At 41.7% G+C, this 23753-nt stretch overlaps 1 protein-coding gene across 5 annotated transcripts in view; it reads right to left on the bottom strand.

Annotated features, from left to right (window-relative positions):
• TBC1D8B (TBC1 domain family member 8B) overlaps positions 1-16407 on the bottom strand; it is a 41189-nt gene extending 24782 nt beyond the window's left edge. For all 5 annotated transcript variants that reach the window (XM_075720390.1, XM_075720392.1, XM_075720393.1 and 2 more), the window contains exons 1-4: positions 16278-16407; positions 5620-5730; positions 1673-1791; positions 813-1038 (exon numbers count right to left, since the gene is read on the bottom strand). In XM_075720390.1, coding sequence (XP_075576505.1) covers positions 813-1038; positions 1673-1791; positions 5620-5730; positions 16278-16407 — 586 coding nt within the window. The remainder of the gene's footprint in view (positions 1-812; positions 1039-1672; positions 1792-5619; positions 5731-16277) is intronic.
• Between the last annotated feature and the right edge of the window lie 7346 nt (positions 16408-23753).

The raw sequence follows: 23753 nt of genomic DNA, 5'->3' as shown, positions 1-23753 counted from the left end.
TTGGAATGGGCTACAAACTCAGGAGCACAAAAAACACTCTCTTCACAATTCCTATAAAATAATTCCATTAGAAAGAATTTTATAGAAAGAAAAACAGTAAAGACACACCATCTATGAAAAATTAAGCTTACATCACCTTTTCTTCGCTCTCATGTAAAACTGCAAATTGCAAACAAACACCATCATATAAGCTACCCCACTTTAACAGTTTACCAATAGGGCTTCTTAAAGTATATTGATCATGTATTGGCATTTAGAGGAACCGTGCCCATTAGCTATGACATTTCCCAATACAAATGAAAATTAGCTTAGAAAGGATCCTACTTTCTTTTTGCTTTCTAGTTTTCACATTAATACAGTTATAGCTCACATTATTAGAGGCATTTGCTTGGGCATTTCAAACTAATGTTACACAGGAAAAGAAAGATATGTGCAATTATCACCAGTGCACAGTGCACCGATGTGAAATACTAAGTCTGTGTGTGAAGAAATAACTGTAATCCTCACAGACTGAATTAATATGCAGCATGAACTAAAGACGACAGACAACTTTTAGTTACAGTCAACTGCAACAGGTCTGCTTTCTCTCTGAAGCTTATAGAGAGGAAGAAAACTAATGGACATTGTGTAGTAAGTTACACAAATGTATTCATTTCCGTAGAGTATTTTATGTTTGCAGTTTTTTCTATTCTGTGTTGACATCCGCTCACATGGCAAAATAGCTCCCTTGGGACACAGGAAGAATTCTTCCAAATCTGAAAGATAAACAGCAAAATGTGAAGGGACTAGGCTTAGTATAGAGGCTTACTTACTTTCTGCTCCCAGCAAAAATGAGTAAAAGCTAAGGAAGTTGGTACTAAGATAAAGCCATCCTTGACAGGGCACTCTGCCCTTCCAGTAGCTGCATGAGTAATAGGTAACCAACTTTTCCTGCTCTGGTAATCCAAAACACTTTTCAAACTTCATAAGACCTTCACGAAACTTCTCAGGATCTTCTTCTTTTACAAAAGAACCTTTTCCCTCTTCAGCAATCAAACCCTAAAACAAAAGAACCAATTACTTTATATATGCATCCGTGTGGGTGGGTGTCATATACGCACCTGCACACATACAGCACAGCATTCTCCTAACAGGATAGTAAGTTTTAGAACAGGAAGAATGGACCGAGGATCAAAACACAGGTCACAAATGAAATGTTCTATTTCAGACTCATCCACCAGATTTCCCACACAACGTAGGCAAAACACACATTCCCAGGTCTTCTCTTCTGACATAGATATATTTTTCCTCGCTTAATCACAGAATTCCTGGGCTAAATATTTAGCATATATAAAGCGAACTGTTGCACCTTCACAAAAATATACCATATACTTCCCAGGCATTATTAAAATTACTGTGAAATAATTTATCAACAGTTTTAGAACACTATCTAAAGGCATCTGGTGTATCATTTACCAAGAAGAGTTTATGTCAAACAACCTTACTTAACTGTGGGGCAGATAAACAGGAACAATGGAGTGTGTTGAAGTTAATAGCCACATACTACTTAATCAGAAGTATGTAGCATTGTGGTGCTGTCCTTTGATATTCTAAAGAGGACATATTATTCGTATACATTTAGAGGAAAAAAATACTTAGCCTTTCCCAATTACATCATGTGCCTGTTACTTACTCTTATCTTTCCCTGGACAAAGCTCGTAATATCTTCATTTGAATCAAATACTGATAAAGTCTTCATAACATTATGTTCTAACCAGTCCCAGTGTTCTGTTATTTCTTCTCTGCTGGATCCTGATTGAAAGAGAAAGTTAGCATTACTTAAAATTAGAACAGACTTTCATCATGTCACTAAAAATATTAATCAAGAGAATACTTAGCAAATTCCCAATTCACAGAGTAATTTAGATAGACAAGTCCAAATCGCAAGTCTCGAATTTATTGTCCAAGTCTTGTGTACACTAAAAATGTATTTAGTGTACATTAAAAATGTGCACTGCTGTGTTTTTTATCTTTCAAGCCCTTTATGCAGCTGTATTTCTAGCCTTTATATCCAGAAGCATCTCAGCTTTGTCAACATGGTGTGGCTCAGTGTTGAAGCCTGACTTGGACTGACAGTTCCTTCAGCTCAGCAGTACCTCCCCAACACGGATGGCAGAGCATCGCTAGAACACTCCCAGTCTAATAGTCTAGAAGATGGGAAATGTGACATCAAACTCATGAGACTAAGAAGAAAATGAAATCCGGGCCTTTGATATCCTCAGCTTTGATCACTGGCCCACAACACTTTCCAGAGTAGATCTCCAAGACAGACCTGCTGTGCAAAATCCCTTCTACCATGTAAGGATGTAAAGAATACATCACCGTAACCAGGAAGGTAGCAAAGATTTCTCTTTGGATACTTGAAACAACCATTCATGCCGTCTACAACAATCAGTCAATTGCTACTTATTTGTGCTCAGTATAAGTTGTGGTTTTATCTCATTCTCTATCAAGTCCCATTTTAACTATATTTCTAACCACGCTAAACCTTAGGCAACCACTGTTCAGGGAACAACGTCATTCTACCAACAATAAAGTTCTGCTTATGCTGTAATTGCAAACAACACATCATTTTCATGCAGTTGCAGGCTGCTGCAAGAGGACAGAAGCACAGCTGAACCCCATATAGAAAACATATACCAGAACTAACTCCTGGTGCAGGAAAAAAGGCTCACTGATTCATACAAGCTGAACGATCCTTGAAACAATGTTTGGCACCACCAGAATTAGTATTTTTTCTTCTGGACCCTCTGGGACTCAAACACATGGGAATAAGGACTGTTTTCTTTCCTTTCATTGCGTATGTGCAAGAGGAGGAGTAACTTAAAACAAAAATGTTATCAGTAACCATAAGGAATGCAGGTTTCTACATTCTACCATAGAGCCAAGATAAAATGCAGTGTTCCAAAAATATAAATACTGCATTTTCAAACACCTTAGAGAGAAGCCAACCTTGTTACTTTATTTACTTTACAGTGCTTTTTAACCTAGGCTTCAGAGAGCTATCACTATATGGTGAATGTCACTGTAACTTCATAGCAAAGAAAAACCTATCTTACCTGAACTTGCCAGAAATACATTTAGATTACTGGTTTACTTTAAATGCAAAGGAACACTCTTACCAACTAGCTACTTTTGTAAGTACAGAAATATGGTACGCCAACTTCAAAATGCTTATGATAGTTCATCTAATTCTTTTCACATACTCAATTACAAATTATGCAAGTGGTAATAGGTAATAAGCAGAGATGTTACTAGTGAAACAACAGTAGAGGTCCAGCAAATCCAACACTGCGTCAGTTCTTTAAAGACAGGTGGCTCCCCATCAAATGGTGGGAGGGAAAGAATTTACACAGGTTTGAATAAAGGGATTCTAGGCTATAAATTAATTGGCAGTTTCATCCTCCCCAGGAACGCTCACAAATAAAATCGGTCCGTGTAATCACGTACTATCAATACCCCTAAGCAAGAACACACCTTTAACAATTTCTTTTTTCTCAATTTACTTTGTAAAGACTAATTAAACAACTTTCATTGGACTCCACAGAATTAAAGTTGCCTTGGGAATGAGTAGAAATTGTTCTAAATACGGTTGAAGAGTTACACTGCACTACACAGGGTAGATTTGCAACAACACTTTAAAAAATTATATGAAGAGTAATTCACACAGCAATTAAATCGCAAACTAATTCTTTTTCTCAGACTACACATGTAGACCAATTATTTGAGTCAGTGTGAGTCAGAGGCACAGATGTGACAGAGTAAAGATGAAACTTTTTAATAATTATTTACATGATTTAGGAGTACTTTTTCAGATCCTTAACATGTAATAGCAGGAACAAAATGTAGTCTCTCCACTTTCTTTACTTCACCGAAGGAAAAATCTAACAAGAAGTACAACTACATTATGTAGCCTCTTGTTGTAAAGTACACTTACGCAGCACAGAATCGATATAAATTCAGTCCTAAGGTGAAGATTACCCTTCGTATTTGCCCAAGGGCTGACCTGATGGCATTAGAATTCCCCAGAGTATATTTCCAACATACTTATCAAAGTACCTTTTTGATAGCCTGTCACCATGAGTTCTGACTTCTTCAGAAGTGGTCCTAAAATTTTATTTACTGCCAATTCACAAACTGTTCAAATTCTATCAGCTTTATAAGGCTGCCCTTTTAAAGTGGCATGTAATGAATTACCTTACATTGTTATTAAACAGTTCTCTCACTGACTATGCCCTTCAGATAAGTCCTTGCAGAACGTGAACAGGAGCAGATTAGCATTACAGCTTGAAATGTGTAAACCATTAGCTAAACATCTAAAAGAATAAATCTGTATTTTGAAAGCAGCCAACTGTATAGAAAAGACAGCAAGAGGCACAATTTTTCATTTAAAGTGAAGCAACGAAGATTCGTAATAAAGCGGTAACAGCAAAATCCAGTGTAACAACAGCATAGCACTTACTGGTGGAATTACTCATGCATGTAATTTTTTGCAGAATGGTAGATTTCCTGCAAAGCTCATCGTTTGCCACAAGCAACTAAAAGGAAGGTCTAGAGCCCAGAGAAGTCTAGATGGAGTCTTGTTTCTTTAAAGAACACTACTAATTAAAAAAAATTAAAGCATGGAAAAATGAACTAAAATACGTGGTTCTTTTTCACTGTAATTATAGACGTTTTCAGAGTTTTCAATAACCCTAAGAAATAGATTTATTCCGCAACAGTGACTTTTTAGCATTAGACCACCTGACAATATTAATTAATCTCAATATAAAGGCAAGACCATGCCTCAGAAGAAAAACCAATGATGCATGTAAAGAATAAGAGTCCTCTCAGCTTTTGGAATGGAGGTCTCTTTGGACACCCAGTAGTTAAGCAGCCTGTATAAAGGAATTAAGACTTTATTTTCAGCAGAAGCTACAAAACTTAAAATAAAAAAAACAAAAACCACAACAAAATAAACCCACGCATGCTATCAAAAAGCATGCTCTAGGAAAAATCACTACTCCACTCTCAAGGTCAATTTTGTTTTCCATTTCCTACTGATTAATAATGCAACATGAGAAAGAGAAAGAATTTCTTACACTACAAAAGCAACAGATAGGAGCAAGAATTTAGCTCTGACCATGACTGGGAACCTGGCTCATTTTAACAAGCAAAGATAAAGTAAGAAAAAAACATTAGGATAAGCAGCTCCTGTTATTCCTACCTACAGCACACTTAGTACTCCCAAGGGTCAACTTATCCCTACCATCCTGAACTGTGCCAAGTTACCACTGCAGCTTACAGAAGAAAAGATTGTGCCTCTGTTATTCTAAGAGAACACCAAGGCTTTAGTACCTGATGGACTACTGCAGAAAGCAGGCAATCGGAAGTTGTAATATGAAGTGTCTGTACATATATTCTAAAAAACTGGAACCTCATATTACTGCCAATCACAGGTTTGCAAATAATTTTTAAACCATTTAGAGGTCACAGGAGTGAATGATGATGTGAGGGGATTAACCCAAAAATGGATCCCATACTTTGTACCCTCATTTTTCACTTTATAAACTCAGTTAGCTTCTAAATCATAGTACATACCACATGCAATGGACCAGTAGACTTGAGAGTCTGGTGTCTGATGCAGGATGCGAAATGGGGCGACTTTCGATGTAGAATCCAACACTGCATCTAATGTTCCCACGAGAAGACCTGTTGCATTCAAGAAAATGTATACAGCACAGTGAAACTAAGGTTTTGAAATGTACCCTCACTTCTGATTCCTTTCTTAGTGAACAGGAATGCTACCCAAGAAAGGACTAATGAACTCTGAGAAAATAAGAAGCACAAATGAGTAAAGCAAAAAGTGCTCCCACAGGAACCTTTTTGGGAGGTGGTGATATTTTGATCCAGTTAAGAGCCCTTATAAACACAAAACGAGGGTAAGCAAGTTTTCTGAGATGATCCCCTTGGAAGCAATAGCCATGGTAAACCAGAGGACAACCTGAAACATAACACGGTAGTTCCCAGACTTCAACGAGCACAAGCAGTAACTGAACTACCTCTTAATTAGTCATTTATTGTTGTTCTGTTTCCCAGTCACAGGAAACAGCTCTCAGAAGACTGTAATTCCATTATGTCTGATTTTTATTAAAAAACCCACCATTTTGACAAGAGAACACCATATCATACTTCTGTACGTACAAAGTTTTGCTGCGCATACCACACAATAGTGAGAAAATGCCTGCCATTCTTCATAAACAGTCTATCAGATGACTCCTACATAATGTATGGAACACTAATATTTCATCCTACCATCACATGCATAAGTATATTATATAAAGTGCATAATTCCCATAAAGATTACACACCCAAGATACAATGGCCATGTCACCTCCCTGCCACTAGATATTGGATTAGCTCCTATTAAACAGAGTTCAGATCAAAATATACTAATTTAATTAATGAGACATACTTAATCTCTCCATAACTGAGAGAAAAAAGTTTGTTAAGAAAATGAGTATGTATTTTATCTTGGCTGCCAAAATAATTCTTTCTACACAGTAATAACAATATTAGCCCACATACCTTAGAAGTTCCTTTCAAATCTAAGAATCGGGGAATTCTAAAAGAAAAAAAAAATCCATACAGAAAAAATACAAGCTTTTGGATCCTGATGCACAAGTAAAACTTTTTCTTCTTGTTAACAACAGAAACAAAAATACAAGCAACGGTACCTTACACTTCCTTTCTGTATTTCCTATGCTTACTATCCTTCTAGCATGGCCACATAAATGGAAAGTTCAACTAAAGCAAAGCTACCAAAGCAGTCACACAGAGCTTTTATTCTCCTACAGAAGAACTGCAAAATAAGAGATGAGACTACCCAAAAAAATGAGAGATGCAATTCCCCAAAGAGATGCTGTAAAGTCTGTTCCACAAACCTGCTGAGATCATGGATGCAGAGCATTCCCCCCAAAAATGCTATTAGGGTAGACAGCTTGTATGCAAAGTTAATATATCCCTTATAGCACCTCTAAACACCCTTCCACGTTTAATGGAAAATGATCTTTGGATTCAGGTTTTTAATATTCCGGGGAAGCATTAGATTTAGATCATTTCAAATGCATCCCTCAGAAGTTATTTCAGGATTTTTAGGTTAGCTTCTGGCACTTTTTGTTCCGCTTTCTTTTCATTTACCCGCTCTCAAATGCCGACAAATAACAACTATGAGAGAATACAAGAAAGCAAAGACAGACAAAATTGAGAAGTCTAGACAATCACCCTCAGAACATGGTTCTCCTAAGAATACACTGTCAGCATAGGGCCTGTGTGACTACCTTACTGGCTATTCAAGTTTCAGAATGCTTCTGCTTCTCTTAAAAAAAAAAAACGGAAGTGAATAATAATGAAAAACAGAAAAAAAAACCTCAAAGACCAGTACATTACATTACATCGATCAAAAACACTATCTTGTCTTGTCTGCAATTCATAGCTTGTAAATAATTTTTGGAAAGTAGAATTTTTTTGCAGTTTCTAACTGAAGTCAGACATTGAATAGATGATAACATTTATGTCTGTTTAAAGAGCTTTGGCTTACTGAATGAGTCATAACACTGGGCTGATCTCAAAGTTGGCTTTGCTTCAGCAAATGTTTTATTAATTCATTCACAGTTCTCCTAACATCATTTTCTGTTCCTATATACAGTACAAGGATATTAGTCACCTTTATAAGGTTAATGCAACTGCTCAGCTTGAGAGAATGATTACAACAGCGCACTAGAAAGCAGCACTCAAAATGTCGTAACAGTTTTTGACTACTTGGAAGGTCGTTAGATTTTAGACACAATAAACTGCATCAAGTTAGTATCACTCACTTCGACAGTCCCACTAGTCAATACTGCTTTGTCCACGAATGTGATACAGACTACAGGTTTGAGCTTAAGCCGATAACTACCCAGTACATTACAAACTAATTCCAGTGGCATAATTGCGAGGAATCAGCAGAGTCTCACCTTCTTACCCTAGTCCTGAAAGTGCTCTGTGAGCTACAAGTTTCTTGAATACTGTATTATCAGTCAGGGTTTCCATAACTACAAGTTGTTGGGTGCTTCTCAGCAAGCACTCCCTTTGATTGCTGTTTCCCAACGGGAAATCAAGAACCACGTTCACCCAGGCAAGTAAGACCACTGCTGAGTGGTTTGCTGGCACTCTGCTAACCCCATTCACCCAAGCCTACTGAAGAATGATTCACTTCCAGGGTTGCAGAGATTTAAAATTCACCTGTATAATGACACCGATATAAATTGTAAAATTGTAAAATAAAGGAGTAGGTAACAAAAGAATCAGTAACTGCGCAGCCCAGACACTAGCATTATGTCCATAAGGGAGGCAAGGGGAAGCAGCAGCTCAGGCCATACTTGCCAATCCCTCGCTAATGAAATGCGGTACATATTGCTCTCAAACAACTAATTTTAGGGGCGACCTACAGAAGGTCACCTACTCTCATCTCTGCTCAAAGCTAGACCCCACAGCTTCTACCAGGGATTCTACCTAAATCATCCTCTTGCTTCACTCAGGGAATGACTTCAGCAGTATATATGGCAGGTGATGCACATTTACACGGAGAAAGTGCTTTGCTTTTAGAAAACATTTTTAGTTTCACAGCTACTTGAGTAAAAGTACTGGGAAATACCCTACATACTTAAAAATAGGGTAAAATACCCTAGAAAATAAAATAAAGGGCAAGGAATCAAGAATAGCTTTGAAATAAGGATGCATTCTTCCCAAAAGTCTCTAAAACACTTGGTTAACAAAATATCAACAAAAGCTGCAGAGACATGCACCAAAACATATCAGCAATGAATTTTGCTCTCAGTTGTACCAATTTAAGGCAATAAAGCCAATATGTTGCATGAAAATAACTGCCCAGCATTTTGCCATTTTGGGGCAACACCACTTTGTTCTGCTATATTTATTTCACCAAGTACATCAAGAGAGTACTGATATTTGCTTTTTTTTTTTGGTCCTTTTCAACCCACAATCTCAAAGATTTTTTTTTTTCCCCCCTGGAATAGCTGTCAGTTACATTTTTTAATGCTGACAATCTTCTTTATTTTAAATATGTGTATCATACCCAGCAATCTGACTACTTCCTACTTCCTATCCTTTGTGGGACTAGTGTAACGCAAAGAGAATAATTTAAGTTCCATTTTACCAATGAAGAATTGGAAGCAAAGAAAATGTACCATTGTCTTTTTTTAAAAGGGCACTATTGTTCTGAAGCAAAGTTAGCACAAGCCTGTTCTCTCCTCTAATGCATAAGAGTACCTTTGTGGTCAATAATTAATTATATTAAAACTGGATCAGACAGCCTTCTGATTTGCTACATTAGAAGTGTTAAGGGACATAAAATATTTATAAGACTGTAAGAGTTCCTTACAAACAGTAATGTTCTATTAGCACAATACTGGTCAGCCCCATTACGCTAAGGATTTTAAAAAGTAGACACTTTGATGTACAATTGAGTTCTCACTCTTAGTTTATTTACATCATCATAAAAAGCAGCTGTTTGAAAGCACTGTAAAAGCTTTCCCTGAGTGGCAACAACTGCAGAAAGTGATATTCTGCAGCCACAGTCAGCTTCATTTTGGCAATGACTGCTCACTTCTACAATCTGAAGAATTCAAAGGCTAATCGGAGCAGAACCAAAGGGGAAAAAATACTGTAAAACAAGTAAGTTTGTGATAGATAGCTGTGGTGGGTTGACCTTGGCTGGACACCAGGTGCCCACCAAGCTGCTCTATCACTCCCCTCCTCAGCTGGACAGCGGAGAGAAAATATAACAAAAGGCTCATGGGTTGAGATAAGGACAGGGAGAGATCACTCAGCAGTTACCATCATGGGCAAAACAGACTCAACTTGGGGAAATTAATTTTAATATATTACCAACCAAATCAGAGTAGGGTAATAAGAAATAAAAAACAATCTTACAACACCTTGCCCCCCACCCCTCCCTTCTTCCCAGGCTCAACTTCACTCACAATTTTCTCTACCTCCTCCCCCCCAAGAGGCGCAGGGGGACAGGGAATGGGGGTTGTGGTCAGTTCATCACATGTCTCTGCCGTTCCTTCCTCCTCACACCCTTCCCCTGCTCCAGCCCCTTCCCCTGCTCCAGCGTGGGATTCCTCCCACAGGAGACCGTCCACAAACTTCTCCAACGTGGGTCCTTCCCACGGGCTGCAGTTCTTCACGAGCTGCTCCAGCGTGGGTCCCTCCCACGGGGTGCAGCCCCTCAGGAGCAGCCTGCTCCAGCGTGGGTCCCCCGCGGGGTCCCCAGCCCTGCCAGCAAACCTGCTCCAGCCTGGGCTCCTCTCTCCACGGGGCCACAGCTCCTGCCAGGACCCTGCTCCAGCACAGGCTTCCCACGGGGTCACAGCCTCCTTGGGGCACATCCCCCTGCTCCAGCGTGGGCTCCTCCCCGGGTGCAGGGGAATCTCTGCTCCCCGTGGGCCTCCGTGGGTGCAGGGGCACAGCTGCCTCGCCATGGGCTGCACCAGGGGTGCAGGGGAATCTCTGCTCCGGTGCCTGCAGCACCTCCTGCCTCCTTCTGCACTGACCTCATGGGCTGCAGGGCTGTTCCTCTCACATACACTCTCTCCTCTCTCTGGCTGCTGTGGTGCAGCAGTTTTTTGCCCCTTCTTAAATATGTTATCACAGAGGGGCTACCACCATCGCTGATGGGCTTGGGCTTGGCCAGCGGCAGGTCCATCTTGGAGCCAGCTGGCACTGGCTCTATTGGACATGGGGGAAGCTTCTGGCATCTTCTCACAGAAGCCACCCCGGTAGCCCCCCCGCTACAAAAACCTTGCCACACAAACCCAATACAATAGCAAACATCCTTCACTTTGATCAGATATCTGTCATACTTCAAGAGTTAAAACCACGTACAGGCATTCTCCTAAGCTTTCAGTGTACGATTCTTAGGTACACGAAGAGACTCCGTAGAATCCTACAGAGGATGCCTCACAGCAAGAAAGCCTAGAGCAACCTTAAGAGAGGTTTTAAATAGCTATGTCCTGACAACTTAAATGTCTAGGTTTGAAGAAGCAGAAATGTGAAGAAGAAAAATAACGAACTTTAAATGAATTTTTTTTAGTTGTTTTTGTACCATAAAGTCAACCTGCTAATAAATTGTGAATTAAAAAGAAAAATAAATCTGAGGGCAATGTAATACCTAGATACAACTGCAAGGAATAAAATCAATAGGAATAGTATGTGAAATATACAGATTTACTACAAAACTGAAATCCATTGCATAAGCACAGACAAATTCAAGTATCCAAGCTACAATTTAAATGGACTGTATTTTTCAGCAAAACTTTTTTAAAAAAATCAGAAGATGCAGGCCCACTGAAACCAAAACTACCAGAGTAACATAGCAGACGCTATGTAACTTCCAAAAAGGCTTCTCTGGCGCAGGATATAATCTCAGGGGAGAAACACACATCCAGAGGGAACTGTTGCCAAATTACAATGCAGGAGACCCAAACTGCAAATCCCTACTACAGTAAATATTTATTTACAGAGACAGGATAAAGCTTCATTCCATAACAGCAAATAGTTTTACACAGCATTTTGGTTCAGTTTTAAAAAAAAAGGACTGAAGCCCCAGTTTTCACTAGATAAGCTAAAATACAAATATATAAACCACGAAAACCCATCATCTCTGTGTATTTGATTTAAAACACATGAATGCCAACTTGTGAATAAGACCCTTTTTTCTATTTCCTCAAATTAAGCATAGAACTCTTTTTTTTGCTTAATTTAATTTCCTAAGTGAACTTGATCTCATGACTAGGAAACCTCAACTTAATGAGTATGGGCTGAGACGCAAATGTTTTTAGTCAACTGAGATGTAAAACCAGTTAGTTTAAGCCTTCAGTGAAAAAAGATCTCATCTCCATTTACAAGAGCTCAAGTACATTATGGTCAGTGGTTATGACTGAGGTAAGACAGCGGTAACTCATTAAACTAAGGCGTGCATCCAAGCCCTTGTGTCGCAATCTATCTTGCCTATCTGTGGCAATAAAGATATCCTTGAAAGAAGGGAAAATTAGAAGCACAACTCTGGAAAAAGGTAAGTATTAGTCTCCTTGGTAGGTACCAAGAAAAGTATCACAAATATCACAGCTTCTCCTTATCCTTGCTTCTGTACAGCTAAAAAGCTGTATAGCACGAAGCGTGCGCTGGTCATTTTCCCACCTGTCATCCCCAAATGTAAATATGCTTCTTAACAGAGTGGTGTTATTGGTCTCGCAATTATATGCACAGCAAAATAATCTTTGCTACAGCTGCTGAAAAAAATATGCAGCACAGATCATTTCGGATCTTTATTAATCTAGCAAGTTTTCCGTTTGATTCCTATCACAGTTGAGGACCTGCAGCAAGCAAGCCACACCAAAGGCTCGGTGTGCTAAAACACCAACAGGTATAAATGATTTCTGCCATTTATTCTACTACTGTATATTTAGCGATGTCACAGTGCAGGCCTTTAAGTTTTGAAAAGCAAGCGTCGTCTTTGCTGCATGCTGAGTCTAGCTACAGCACAAGTTTCCTCTCCTGTCCTGCAGTTCCTACCAAAATATATTTCTTTAAGTTTGTACAACGATCACCAAGTACTTTTTTAATTGATCCACCAGGAATTTGTTAGAGATAAGGTCCTTGCCATTGACATCCACTACTTGATAATACTTTAACATTATTCCTTTTGACAGATACCAGATAAGGAAAATTTCCCCAGAGCACACATACAAGCCTAGCTCTGTCTCCCATTCCTCCAAACTCCCATGCCTGCGAGCTAGCTAGCAATGATGCAGACAACAAGCTACATCTTTTAAAAAACAGGAAAACCAGCTGGCTGCCTACAGACTCAGGTGGCAGTAACTGCCACAGGAAATCCAGGACTTGAAGAGTCAGGCTTTTTCCCCACCTTCCCAAGCACGGCTCATAAAACAAGCAGGGAAGACTAGTTCCAACCGTGTATTTCATTGATAAGTTTTTCTCCTCTCACAGTTGCACTTTACTTAAATTTCTAAAGTGGAAAGAGGCAAATTGAAACAATTGAAGCAGAAAACAAATAATTTGTTTTCTGACATTTCAGTTAAAGATTGGTATTTCATGACACCAAATATTCATATAACTACTCCCAGAATACCCATCTCCTAATTAAGGTCCTGTCTAAACTATAACCAAAGCAACATCCTTGTCAGCAACATGCTTAATCTCACTAGACCTTGGTTACGGCACATGCATTCACAACACAGGTTTTGTCTCATTGTAATTGTGCTTCAGCACATGGGCGGGTCATTTTGCCAGCTACATTCTTATCAATATGCTCCAAAAAACTGGAGTAGCTCTCCCATATCAGCTCTGCAGAAGACAGAACGACCAGCGGTCACATGGTTGCACTGCCCAACATACAGCAACATGCTTTGGGACAGTCTATTGCATGCTGAATTCTCAGATGCAGAACCAGTCGAACAGGTTACAGCATCTGTATCCTTAGGTGAGGTCTAAGAAAGAAAAGAGAATAAAATGTAAAGCTAAGCAGGCACACACCTGCAGGAAGAGAGCCAAGGCTAAGCAAAACCAGCACAAGATATTTCTGTCCATTTTTATCCACACAAGCCAACTCAGAACTATGCTGTGTGTGGACACACGCCGTAAGAGCTAACTGTTACCATCTACAGATTACAAATTGGTCCTGCCGTAACAGTCAGTCCAGAAGGGTCACACAAACAAATCCAACTGTAGCCTTCTTTCTAAACCCAGGACAGCACCAGAATTTCCAGCCTTCCTTCAGGTAAGCATCTCTGCTCTCATCTATCTTTTTTCACCTTGGTCTGTACTTTCTCCAGCTATTGTATCAGCTGCTTCCTCAAAACTCACATCTCCCCTCCTTAAAGTCTGTTTTACCAAGTGCACTCCTGTATTCTTGGTACTGCCTCCTCAGCTAGTCCCCATTACTGCTGTTCAAACCCTGCAGCACCGTTCATCTCTCTTCCCATTCCTGTCTTGAGGCATTGCCCCTCTCTTCCCTCAAGACTTAGTCTTGCACTGCTGCCTGCCTCTCTCACTCATAAGTCCCCAGTCTGTTAACGCTGCCAGTCGCCTCTAGTCTTGTCTCACCAGCTGAAAAATGCTCTTCAGGAGAACAAGATTTTACTTGGCACATTTGCAATGACCTCATAAGATAATAGGTGTTCATCGTTTTTTTCTAAAGCAAGCACTAATTTTCTTGAGTGACACATAGCAATATAAAATTAAAATCAGGCATAGCAAATTATGCTAGCTTATACCTAGGAGGTTTGAATATTTTCAAACCTGCAAACACAAATGTAACTGCATTATTTCCAATTTTCTTGTTAATCACAATTTTAATTCAACAGCATCTCACTCTTCTTGTTTCTGTCCAGTGAAAAACATAATTTGCACAGATGAAATCTGTATGAATCTAACATTATGAGAAAAGCTACAGAAATAAAATGTGCAATGCCACATTAGAAAAGCATACTACAGGAACTATCCCATTCAAGTGTTTCTCCATGCTGTCAAAAGTCATCAAGGACAGAAGACTAGTGATAGAAGCCTCACCTTCAACAAAAACCAAAGGGCACTAGGAGGCCCCAGCTGTCTGTGCAGCTGTAAGCCTATGAGTGTTTTTAAATTAACATCTAATTCTAGTTTCACTTTATTCACAGTTCTTAAATGAATTTTATCAAACAGGAAGACAACCTTCATACCAACTCAGCTTCCTCGGCTTCCACAGATACCAGGCCAGAGAATGGCCCATCTAGCCTGATGACGACAAGACTTCCAAGGTCGCAAAATATCACCCTTGGTTCTAAGCTGAAGCCTAACGTTATCTATCTATCTATAATATTATGATATCCCTAGAAGAGAATCTGGGATTTTGTGATGCTTTCTTTTTACACCTTCCTTGTGCCCTGCAAGTGCTTCAGATGCTAATGAAGAATGCCCCACCTCCAGCTGGGAGGGCTATTTCTACATCTGAAATTCATCAGCCAGAAGCCTGGACTTTGTGTTTTTGTCCAGTAGAATGAATAAATGTTTCAACAAGACAATTATGCCTCATGTTTAATATAGCTTGGTTTATGATGACACAATTAGAGCCTAGAAAATCCAGAGAGATGCAACTCATACAAAACACCCAAGAGCTGTATCCCATCCAGGAACAACTTTACTCTGCTTTCCTGTAGCATTTCTCCTTGACAGGGTCAATGACAGACGCCACCAGACTATGAAGGAGTCAGTTCTAGTGTGAATAGCTACCACAACAGAGGTCTCAGTGGTAGCTGAGGGTCCCTGCGGTGTGTAATGATACAAACAGGCAAGAATTAAAAATAGAAATTCAGCTCCATACCTTGAAGTTCTCATGAAATAAAGTTTATTACATGGTGTCCAATGCTCTGTCACTTTCCTGACCCACCTCTCCTGACAAGCTCCATCAAATCCTATGCTTGTTTTTAAAACAAGCGATCAGAAATGCCTGAGCAGGAGCTCATCTCAAGCAGCCTCAGATGCATGCTGGAAAAGGGATTTGGAAATGAGCATCTTGCCAAAGCAAGACAGATACTTCATTTCTTCTGACGTCCCCTCTTCCAACAAGCCGCAAATCCAACTCTGCCAGGGGGTCCGCTGGAGCGAAGGGCTGTTAAGCCAGCACCAAGTGTTGGGCTACGCTGACCTCAGCTCTGCGACCACCCCAGTGATGGCAGCTGGCCCAGAGCAGCCAGCTGCCCCCAGCCCTGCCGGGGGCACGTCCCCACCGGGCTCTCCTGCACCTACCTGGGTGCCCTGCCACCACGGGCGCCAGCAGGCCCCATCCCGTGCCGGAAACTTCATCAAACCTCCCTTTTCCCGGTGGGATGTCTTTTGAAACGCCTCTCTCGTGCAGGAAAAAGGGGCGGGGGGGGAAAGGGGCGGGGGGGGAACAACGACATGAGAAACCCTGTGAAGGTCAAGGGCTCCAAAACTCGGCCAGGCCTCCCCTCCTCCCTGCCCCTCTGGAGCGGGGGGGGTCCCAGGGCCGGCAAGCGGCCACCCTCCCCCTCCCGCCCTTCCTGCGGCCCCTTGTGCCGCCGGCCCCTGAGGGACCGGGCCTGAGGCGGCCCCGCCCCGCCCCGCCCCGCCGCCGAGCCGAGGGGAGACCCTGCCCCGGCCCCCGGGGGCAGTACCTGCCAGCCCGCCTCCGCCCTCCTCGCCGTAGCCCCGCCGCCTCTGCAGCACGAAGTACTGGTTGGAGCGCTCCTGCACCCACAGCTTGAGGGCATTTTTCAGCAGCACCTCCTCGGGCTTCAGCCACATCGTGGCGGCCCCCTCACTCCCCGCCGCCGCCGCCCATGCCCGCCGGCCGCCCGGCCTCCCGCTCCCACGTACACAGCCCCGCTGCCAAGCGCCGCCGGCGGCAGGGGCGGGGGGAAGCGGGGGGAGCGGCTCTGCCCCGGGGCATGCTGGGAATTGTAGTCCTTGCGGCCGGCTGCCCGCGCAGCGCCGCCGCCTCAGGACTACAGCTCCCGTCGGGCCTTGCGCGGCCGCCCGCCCCGCGGACTGTGTGGCAGCCGCCTCCCTGGCCTCAGGGGCAGTTGGCGGGAGGACGGGGAGACGCCGCGCGTAGCCCTCCCCGCCCCCCCCCCCCCCCCCGAGGCTCGTCCCCGCCCGGGGAGGCGGCCCGAGAGTTATGGCTCCTTCTGTCCCACAGGCTTGGGGAGAGACTCTTCCTTCCGCTCCCCGCACACGGCACCTCCCCGGCCCGTGCCCGGGAGCTGTTCGGCCCCAGCCTCGCCCCTGTCAGGCAGGGCCGCAGCAGGCTCGGGTCTCCCAGACGGGCCTCCCGCCTGTCCCTAAAATGCCCTCATAAAGCGGGTTTGATACTTTTTGTCCTCTCTGCCAACGGGACAAGTCCCATTTTCAATTTTTGCCAAACGTTACACTGTTTTCAGCCCAGGAGAAAGATGTCACCAGAGACTTTGTTTGGCTTTTACATTTGTTTTTAGTCTAGTCTACCCTTGATTGGTTTAGGTGGGCTTGGTAGTGTAGGTTAATGGTTGGACTGGATGATCTTAAAGGTCTTTTCCAACCTAGACGATTCTATGATTCTATGATTCTTGTCAGCACTAAGCCTTACGCTGCAGCAGGAGACTGGGGTGCAGAAAAAAAAAAACACAGGAAAAACCTGCCGCACAAGGGAGGGAGCCATGACCACCACCTCCACCGACCACAGCACCCCAGTCACAGCGCCCGTGCACGTCCCCTCCCCGCTCACCGGCCACACCAGGAGCGGAGGAGCGGCCCTGCAGAAGCAGACATATGGTCAATGTTGCCTGTTTACATTTCACGTTATAAAAAGACAATCTGCCTCATTGCTTCTGTCACCCAACACAATTCAGCGCTAATTTGGAGTAGAGTAGATGTTCTGGTTGCCTTAACAACAGTTTGACTCATGGTCTCAGTATTTTCATGGTTTGTCTGCAAGACCTTCGGCATTTGTCCTCAATGACTAGCTCTTCAGATTATTTGCAGACTGACTTTACCAGTTGTTCTGCGCCAGAATAAATCAATCTATCTGGTTAAGGAACAAGATGGAGGCTTTCATACTCCTAGGGCCTGCACTTGAGTATCTGCTCTTATTACTGTCTTCTGTTGCTGTCTCCTCCTGATTTAAAGAGCAGTTCTCTCACAGCCAGATTTAAAAAAAAAAATCAGGTGCTGGAACTATTCTGCCATATGCAACTGTCAGCTGAGGGTTCCCCAAGGCTGTGGGACGACCTCGGGACTTGCTTTCCATGAGCACTGGTCAGCACAGCCAAACTCCCAGCTCCCCATGAAGCCACGATCACAGCCACCCAGCTGCTCAGTCTGCCATTATTGAGCCCCCTCTCTTGCTATTTCTTCTCCGAACTCTTCACTACATCCCAAAGAGCTCCAGATCTCTCCCTGAGGCCTTACCCTTGATAGCACTCTGCGTCCTAAATGGTACCTTTTGGCACTGACCAAAAACACAAACAAAAAACTTCCAGGAGTGGAAGCCCCACTGCCTCCTCCGCTCCATGTCGCGGGTGCTGGGGACTTCTCAGAGTTACTGTCTTTTCCCACCTCCGTGCAAGATTTACTCCTGGTCCTGACACAATCTGTCATTCAGTACAAATGGAGCTAGGTAGGACTTTCCCGTTTCCCAGGCACTTCTCTGCAGTTTGCTGTCCTGTTGGATCCTTCCCTTAGCACTCTCTTTCCAGCATAATTGACCTTCCTAAGATTTTTAAGAATAATGCTTTATTGATTGTGTATTAGGCAAAAAATTCAGCACGCTGTTGTTTAAACTCAGCTTCTACTTTGAGCTCTTTCTAAAAAAAATTACGCACATCATGCACTAACTATAGGTTGCAAACTTGGCACTTTTGCTTTATCCTATCTTCCTTTCATCTCTTTGAACAGTCCCAAATGTACTTCACAACCAAAAATGCTTCTGCCAGCACTGGTCTATTTGCGAGCACAGGCACAGCGAGATTTTGCCAAGCGCTCACAGAAAGATGTTTGGCAATGCCCATCCAGTTCCAGCTGCGTAAGGAACCGCCTACCCAAAGGCACCAGTGTTAAAGCAGAGCCAAGTGTGCAATCACATTTAACTCACTGGAAGGCTTCAAAACTGGGTGAATTGCACTGGTATGAGACTTTTTTTTTCTTCCAATCACTCATTGCACTGCAGCAAGAGAAGCTGTAGTATTAAAAGGTTTTACCTTTGGGACTGAATATAGATTTAACTACTACTACTGTTCTTTTTACCTGTTTTTATAACAGAGTAGGAAGCAACAAATTTCTGATGCTTTACCTTTGCTAGAAGGGAAAAATGAATTAAAATTCATTAGCCAGCATGTGGTAACTAACACAGATAAAACATTAATGAGACAAGGCAAACAACTCCTAGATATCCTAGCACATCTCTGTTCATGAGGCAGTTTCTTCAATCCCCCCACTTGAAGTGACTGAGAGTAACAGACATTAGCAGGTTCCTGGAGATTTACCAGCTGAACTGATAGAGTGATTCCTGCATGGATGCTGCTCTTCTAAGAGCATTCCCAGAGAGAGTGTTTACCATTTAATTTTCCCCAATTAGCCAAGCCCTTGGATGGGAAATACCTATTAAAGATCTAACACAGGTCTTCTAATTCCAATGCTAATTGTAAGGAGAGATGCCCTTGGCATTTCCATCCCAGAGCTTGGCTTTTGGCATCTCACACACACTGGATATGTTAGGACATATGTTGCTTTCTTATGTAAGATTCAAACTTTGTTAATTGGATAAAAATTTAACAGTAAAATGCTACTGCTTGGAAAATACCTGTTTTGTTTTCCTCTCCCTTGGTTCAAGGTCTTGAATGTCTGTCTTTTTTTCCAGTTCCCTCAGGCACTGGATTCTTAACCGAATACTGTTAAGATGCAAAGCGTGCTCCTCTGTCGGCTTGGAGGAATTTATTTATAGGCACTTAAATTCTTTCTTAATCAGTGCACAATCATCCTACAGTCTAATCAATGCATTCTACAGCAACAGAGATCCATTTAGTGCTGCAGAATTTTTCTTTCACTGTATTAAAGACCTCCTAGAAATGGTATATTACTTCCCTCAAGTAACCACAGCCAAGATTATATAAATAGATAAATAGCTATATAAATAAATTTTGGCTTCACTCTGTAAAACCAACAGTTGAATAACCAGTGCAGAGAATTACATAGTTGTTAATTCATGGTGGGTGAACATTGCAATTTGGTTTCAAGTTTCCCTTAGAGCCAATATTAAATTGCCAAAGCCAGTAGGTTTTCTTTCATCTATTCCAAAATGCCAGCCATTACACCCTTGTGGGAGTGGAACTGTGTTCAAATCTGCACAGGAAAAACATCAGTCTAAACCTGGGTGAAAAGGCAGGGCTACATGCTGAGCTGGCGTATGTTGAACACGGAATGAAATTACATTAAATCACACAGCCAAGGTAAATGTGTATATTTATTCTGTCCAACTGTTAGGTCATTTGACAAGTGCAGATCTTTCCATTTAAAGACCGAGATGGACTAAGTCTCTCCATCTTACAGGAAGAGTCCAACTGCCCTTTTGACTCGAACTGCTTTTATATGCTTGCAGCCCCTCATCACAAGTCCTGCTTTTCCCTTAAGCAAAAATCTCAGCTGTAACCACATTTCTATAGAGACACCTGAAAATTTGCCTCAATATGAGAAAATTGCATTATTTTGGTTTGGATTTAAAATAAAATCCCGCTGCTGTAAAGCCTGGTTTACAAGAAAGCACAGCAATCCAGCACCAGGTGACAAGGCTTCCTCTCCTGCAGGGATAAAAAAATCTTTCCCAGTCCCCCTTTGAGAGCATGCAAGCATTTGAGTGAAGTGTCTAGATCAGAGCTTTCCTGGGGGAGAGATAAATGACAGCAGTGGGTAAACACTGGAGACGATGCTGGAACCTGTTCAAGGGGGGCAGAATAATTGACATGTCCGTGTGACTCAATGGGAATATTAACAGAGTCGAGGTACACATTTTAGCAACCGTTACCACTCATGGGCATGTAATTTCCAGCATCTTACATGCAAACGTTACTGTATATTTAGAAAAACTCCAAACTATTGCACAATAACAGCAAGCTTGCAGTGCATTGCAGGAACAACCCTATCCCCAGGCGCATTCCTGCTTGCCTCTTGCTTAGAGGAGTCTGTCATGCCATAGTGCACATATATATATGTAACACGGAGCTATTGAAGCCCATAGCATCACCAAAAAAAACCCCAAAACTGCTGCACAGTGCTCTAAGCAGGGGTCAGCTAAAGACAGCTGCTATCCATGGAAACTTGAAAATACAAAGTGAGAGTGGAGCTTTGAAATGTCTTTGAAGCAGGTAGAACTGTAGCAATGTTCTCAAAGGGGAAAACCTCTGCAGAGTTCAGTGAAATAAGAAAATGTTTTTTTCAGTGTTGAACAGCCACAAACCCAAGTTCAGTATCATAGACTGTGTGCATGAAATTTGCGCACTTTCATTTTTAAACAAAACCCCTTGCATAGCTAATATTTATAAATAAATCTGCACACACAAGAACACAGCAGACCCGCAAGGTTAAGCTGCAAAACCAGAGAAGCATTAAATTCTTCTGCCTAGCAGTAGCTCAAATACTGTTCAGCTACAAATGCTGCATTTATTCCTTTAGCAGTACTTCACATTTGATACAAGAATCTTAAAAATCTTCCTGAAAATTAATATAAGTGGCTTGAGCTCCAAGCAAGTCCACATCTTGACAGAACACGTACACATCATCTGATCCTACAGTAGCACGAGCTCACCAACATGAACTGCGGCAATGCTGTGCATCCACCCTACCCTTACAAATATCAGTACTGGGAAAAAAAATGCAGGTTTATTGCTCTTAAAAGACAGTAAATAGAAAGGCTTGAATCCTGTGAACAAAGCAACCCAAATGTATAGATTGGAACAAAAAAAAATGCCAAAGCACCTTTCAATGTATTGAATTGATCTGAATCCCCAGTTGGGGGGGGGGGGTTGGTTTTTTTTTTTTTTTTTTTTTTGGAACATCAAATCTTGTTGTTCCTGTTAAACACAGAAGGCTGGCAGATGATTACATGAGAGCATTCAGGGGTTGTATATTTACATGCTCAGCTGTTGCTTTCTCTGCTCTGCACTTCAGGTGTAGAATAGAAAGGTGATCACCCCAAAATACAGCTTCCAAGTGAAGTCCAATTATACTCAGCTTTGCAATTTGAGCCCATAACCAACTGATGCTTCCTACACTAGACTTGGAACTGAGCTAAGAAGAAACACAAGACTAATTACTACCAAACTGGCCAGGGGATTGACAAGTTTTTACTACATCTAGTAGTATAGTACTGAACAAGGGCATTTAATTGTTTTGAAAATGCTTTGTCTTACAAAGCAAGCATAAACTTTTGAGTAAGGGAGGTATGCTGAGCAACCTGACAAAGGAAAGAGATGCAACCATCTGATCTGAAGAGTTCACATAAGACTGCCTTGTGCCAAACATGCCTAGAAGAACAGTTCAGAGGTATATCAAGCAGCTCACTGAACACAGCCTAAAGTACTTGGTTTTTCTTTATATTTATGTAGAGTACAGGTACAAGGCTTAAGCCTCTCAGCACGATTTCAGTCCATGTAACAGTGGCACCCTCCACATAATTAGTGCTCCTTATTCCAATTAGTTTGAGCAAGCACTGCTGCTTTTTGGCCTCCCAAAACTGAATGAGTTTTGGGGCTGTGGGACAGGGCAAATTCAGCATCTGTTTCCATATACGAGCTGGTAATCAACATTTAATGTCAGTCAGGGTCATCAAAATATAGTTTTATTTACATTTTCATATTCAAATTCAATACAAATCATTAAATATTTACAACAATTTTAATTGTACTATAGATAAGAAAATGCATTGCTTTTCCAGATTCAATAGCACTTTATTGCAGGCTTTAAGACAAAGTTCTGCTAACATTAGGAACAAGCCATAGATACTGAGATTAAAAAAAAAGAAAATAAAGTGCATCTGTAAGATGTCCTTAGTTACCTCTGCTGGGCAAGGCCCTACACTTACTATTGAAGCACCCAGTGTTCTTCCTCGACCCCAGTTCAACTCCCCACAGACAGACAACTTCTCCAGTCATCTGTTATATTTACAAGATGTCAGCTCTCCCTGCAGCTTTAGTACACAGGCAAGACAACGCACAGCAACAGTCCAGCATTTTTTCAGAGCCTGGATCATCTTCTGAACAAAACACAGCAGATCCTTGGGAAGACTTTATGTTTCCACCTTTAGTTCAGTCTTCCTGAAGTCATCGCAGACTCTCACAAAGCTAGGACTCTGGCATATTGCTGGTGCTAGAGATGGTTATAACTCCAAAAATCATAGAGACTGTCTAATATAACAGGTTTGAAAGGTTCCTGCAATTGTTCCCTTTACAGTATTGTGCAAGTCAGATTTGGCCTGTCAGCTTGAAGCTCTTTTTTTTTTTCCCTCCCTTTAAGGAATGTGTGGTTGGCAGGTTGGAGTTGAGAGGTAGAGAATCAACCGGTTTACTAGAGAACCAAAGACACTGCGGGCAAAATGCAGTTTGACAGGCATTAGTTTGTACTTTCTCCTATCAAATTAGTGCACTGAAATATTAAATACAGTGTTGCTTTAAACTAAACTGTGTCTGGTAATGAAGTATTAGACCAGATCAAAATCAATTTGTTTACAATGAAAATCCACTTGAATTAAAACAATAAACAACAAAAAACTCAAGTCAAAACAATTCCCAGTAGAGACAACTATGACAAAGAATCTTCTCCTTTAAATGACTCAAACACTGAAAAGGAGCTTTGCTGAAGATGGAACTTTTGTTTTAGTGTTAAAATCTGATGTTTTTTCTTTATATTTAAGACAGCTTTATCTGAAGAGTGCTAAAACTGAATTCCACATGGGAGATGCAGCTTTAAGAACGGCAAACCATACAATTATGATTTGAACAAGTCTATTTGATCTCAGCATTGCCAAGGCAATGTGTTTCTGCTACAGTCTTGCAATGTTTGGTATACACATGATAGCCGTAGGCAGCTCCTTGCAGAAGGCTTACACCGTGTTCCTGGGCATGTTC

This window comes from Pelecanus crispus, chromosome 13 (assembly GCF_030463565.1).
Source record: "Pelecanus crispus isolate bPelCri1 chromosome 13, bPelCri1.pri, whole genome shotgun sequence".
Lineage (NCBI taxonomy): Eukaryota > Metazoa > Chordata > Aves > Pelecaniformes > Pelecanidae > Pelecanus > Pelecanus crispus.
The sequence above is the reverse complement of the archived record's forward strand: the minus strand, read 5'-3'. Positions and strand labels throughout refer to the sequence as shown.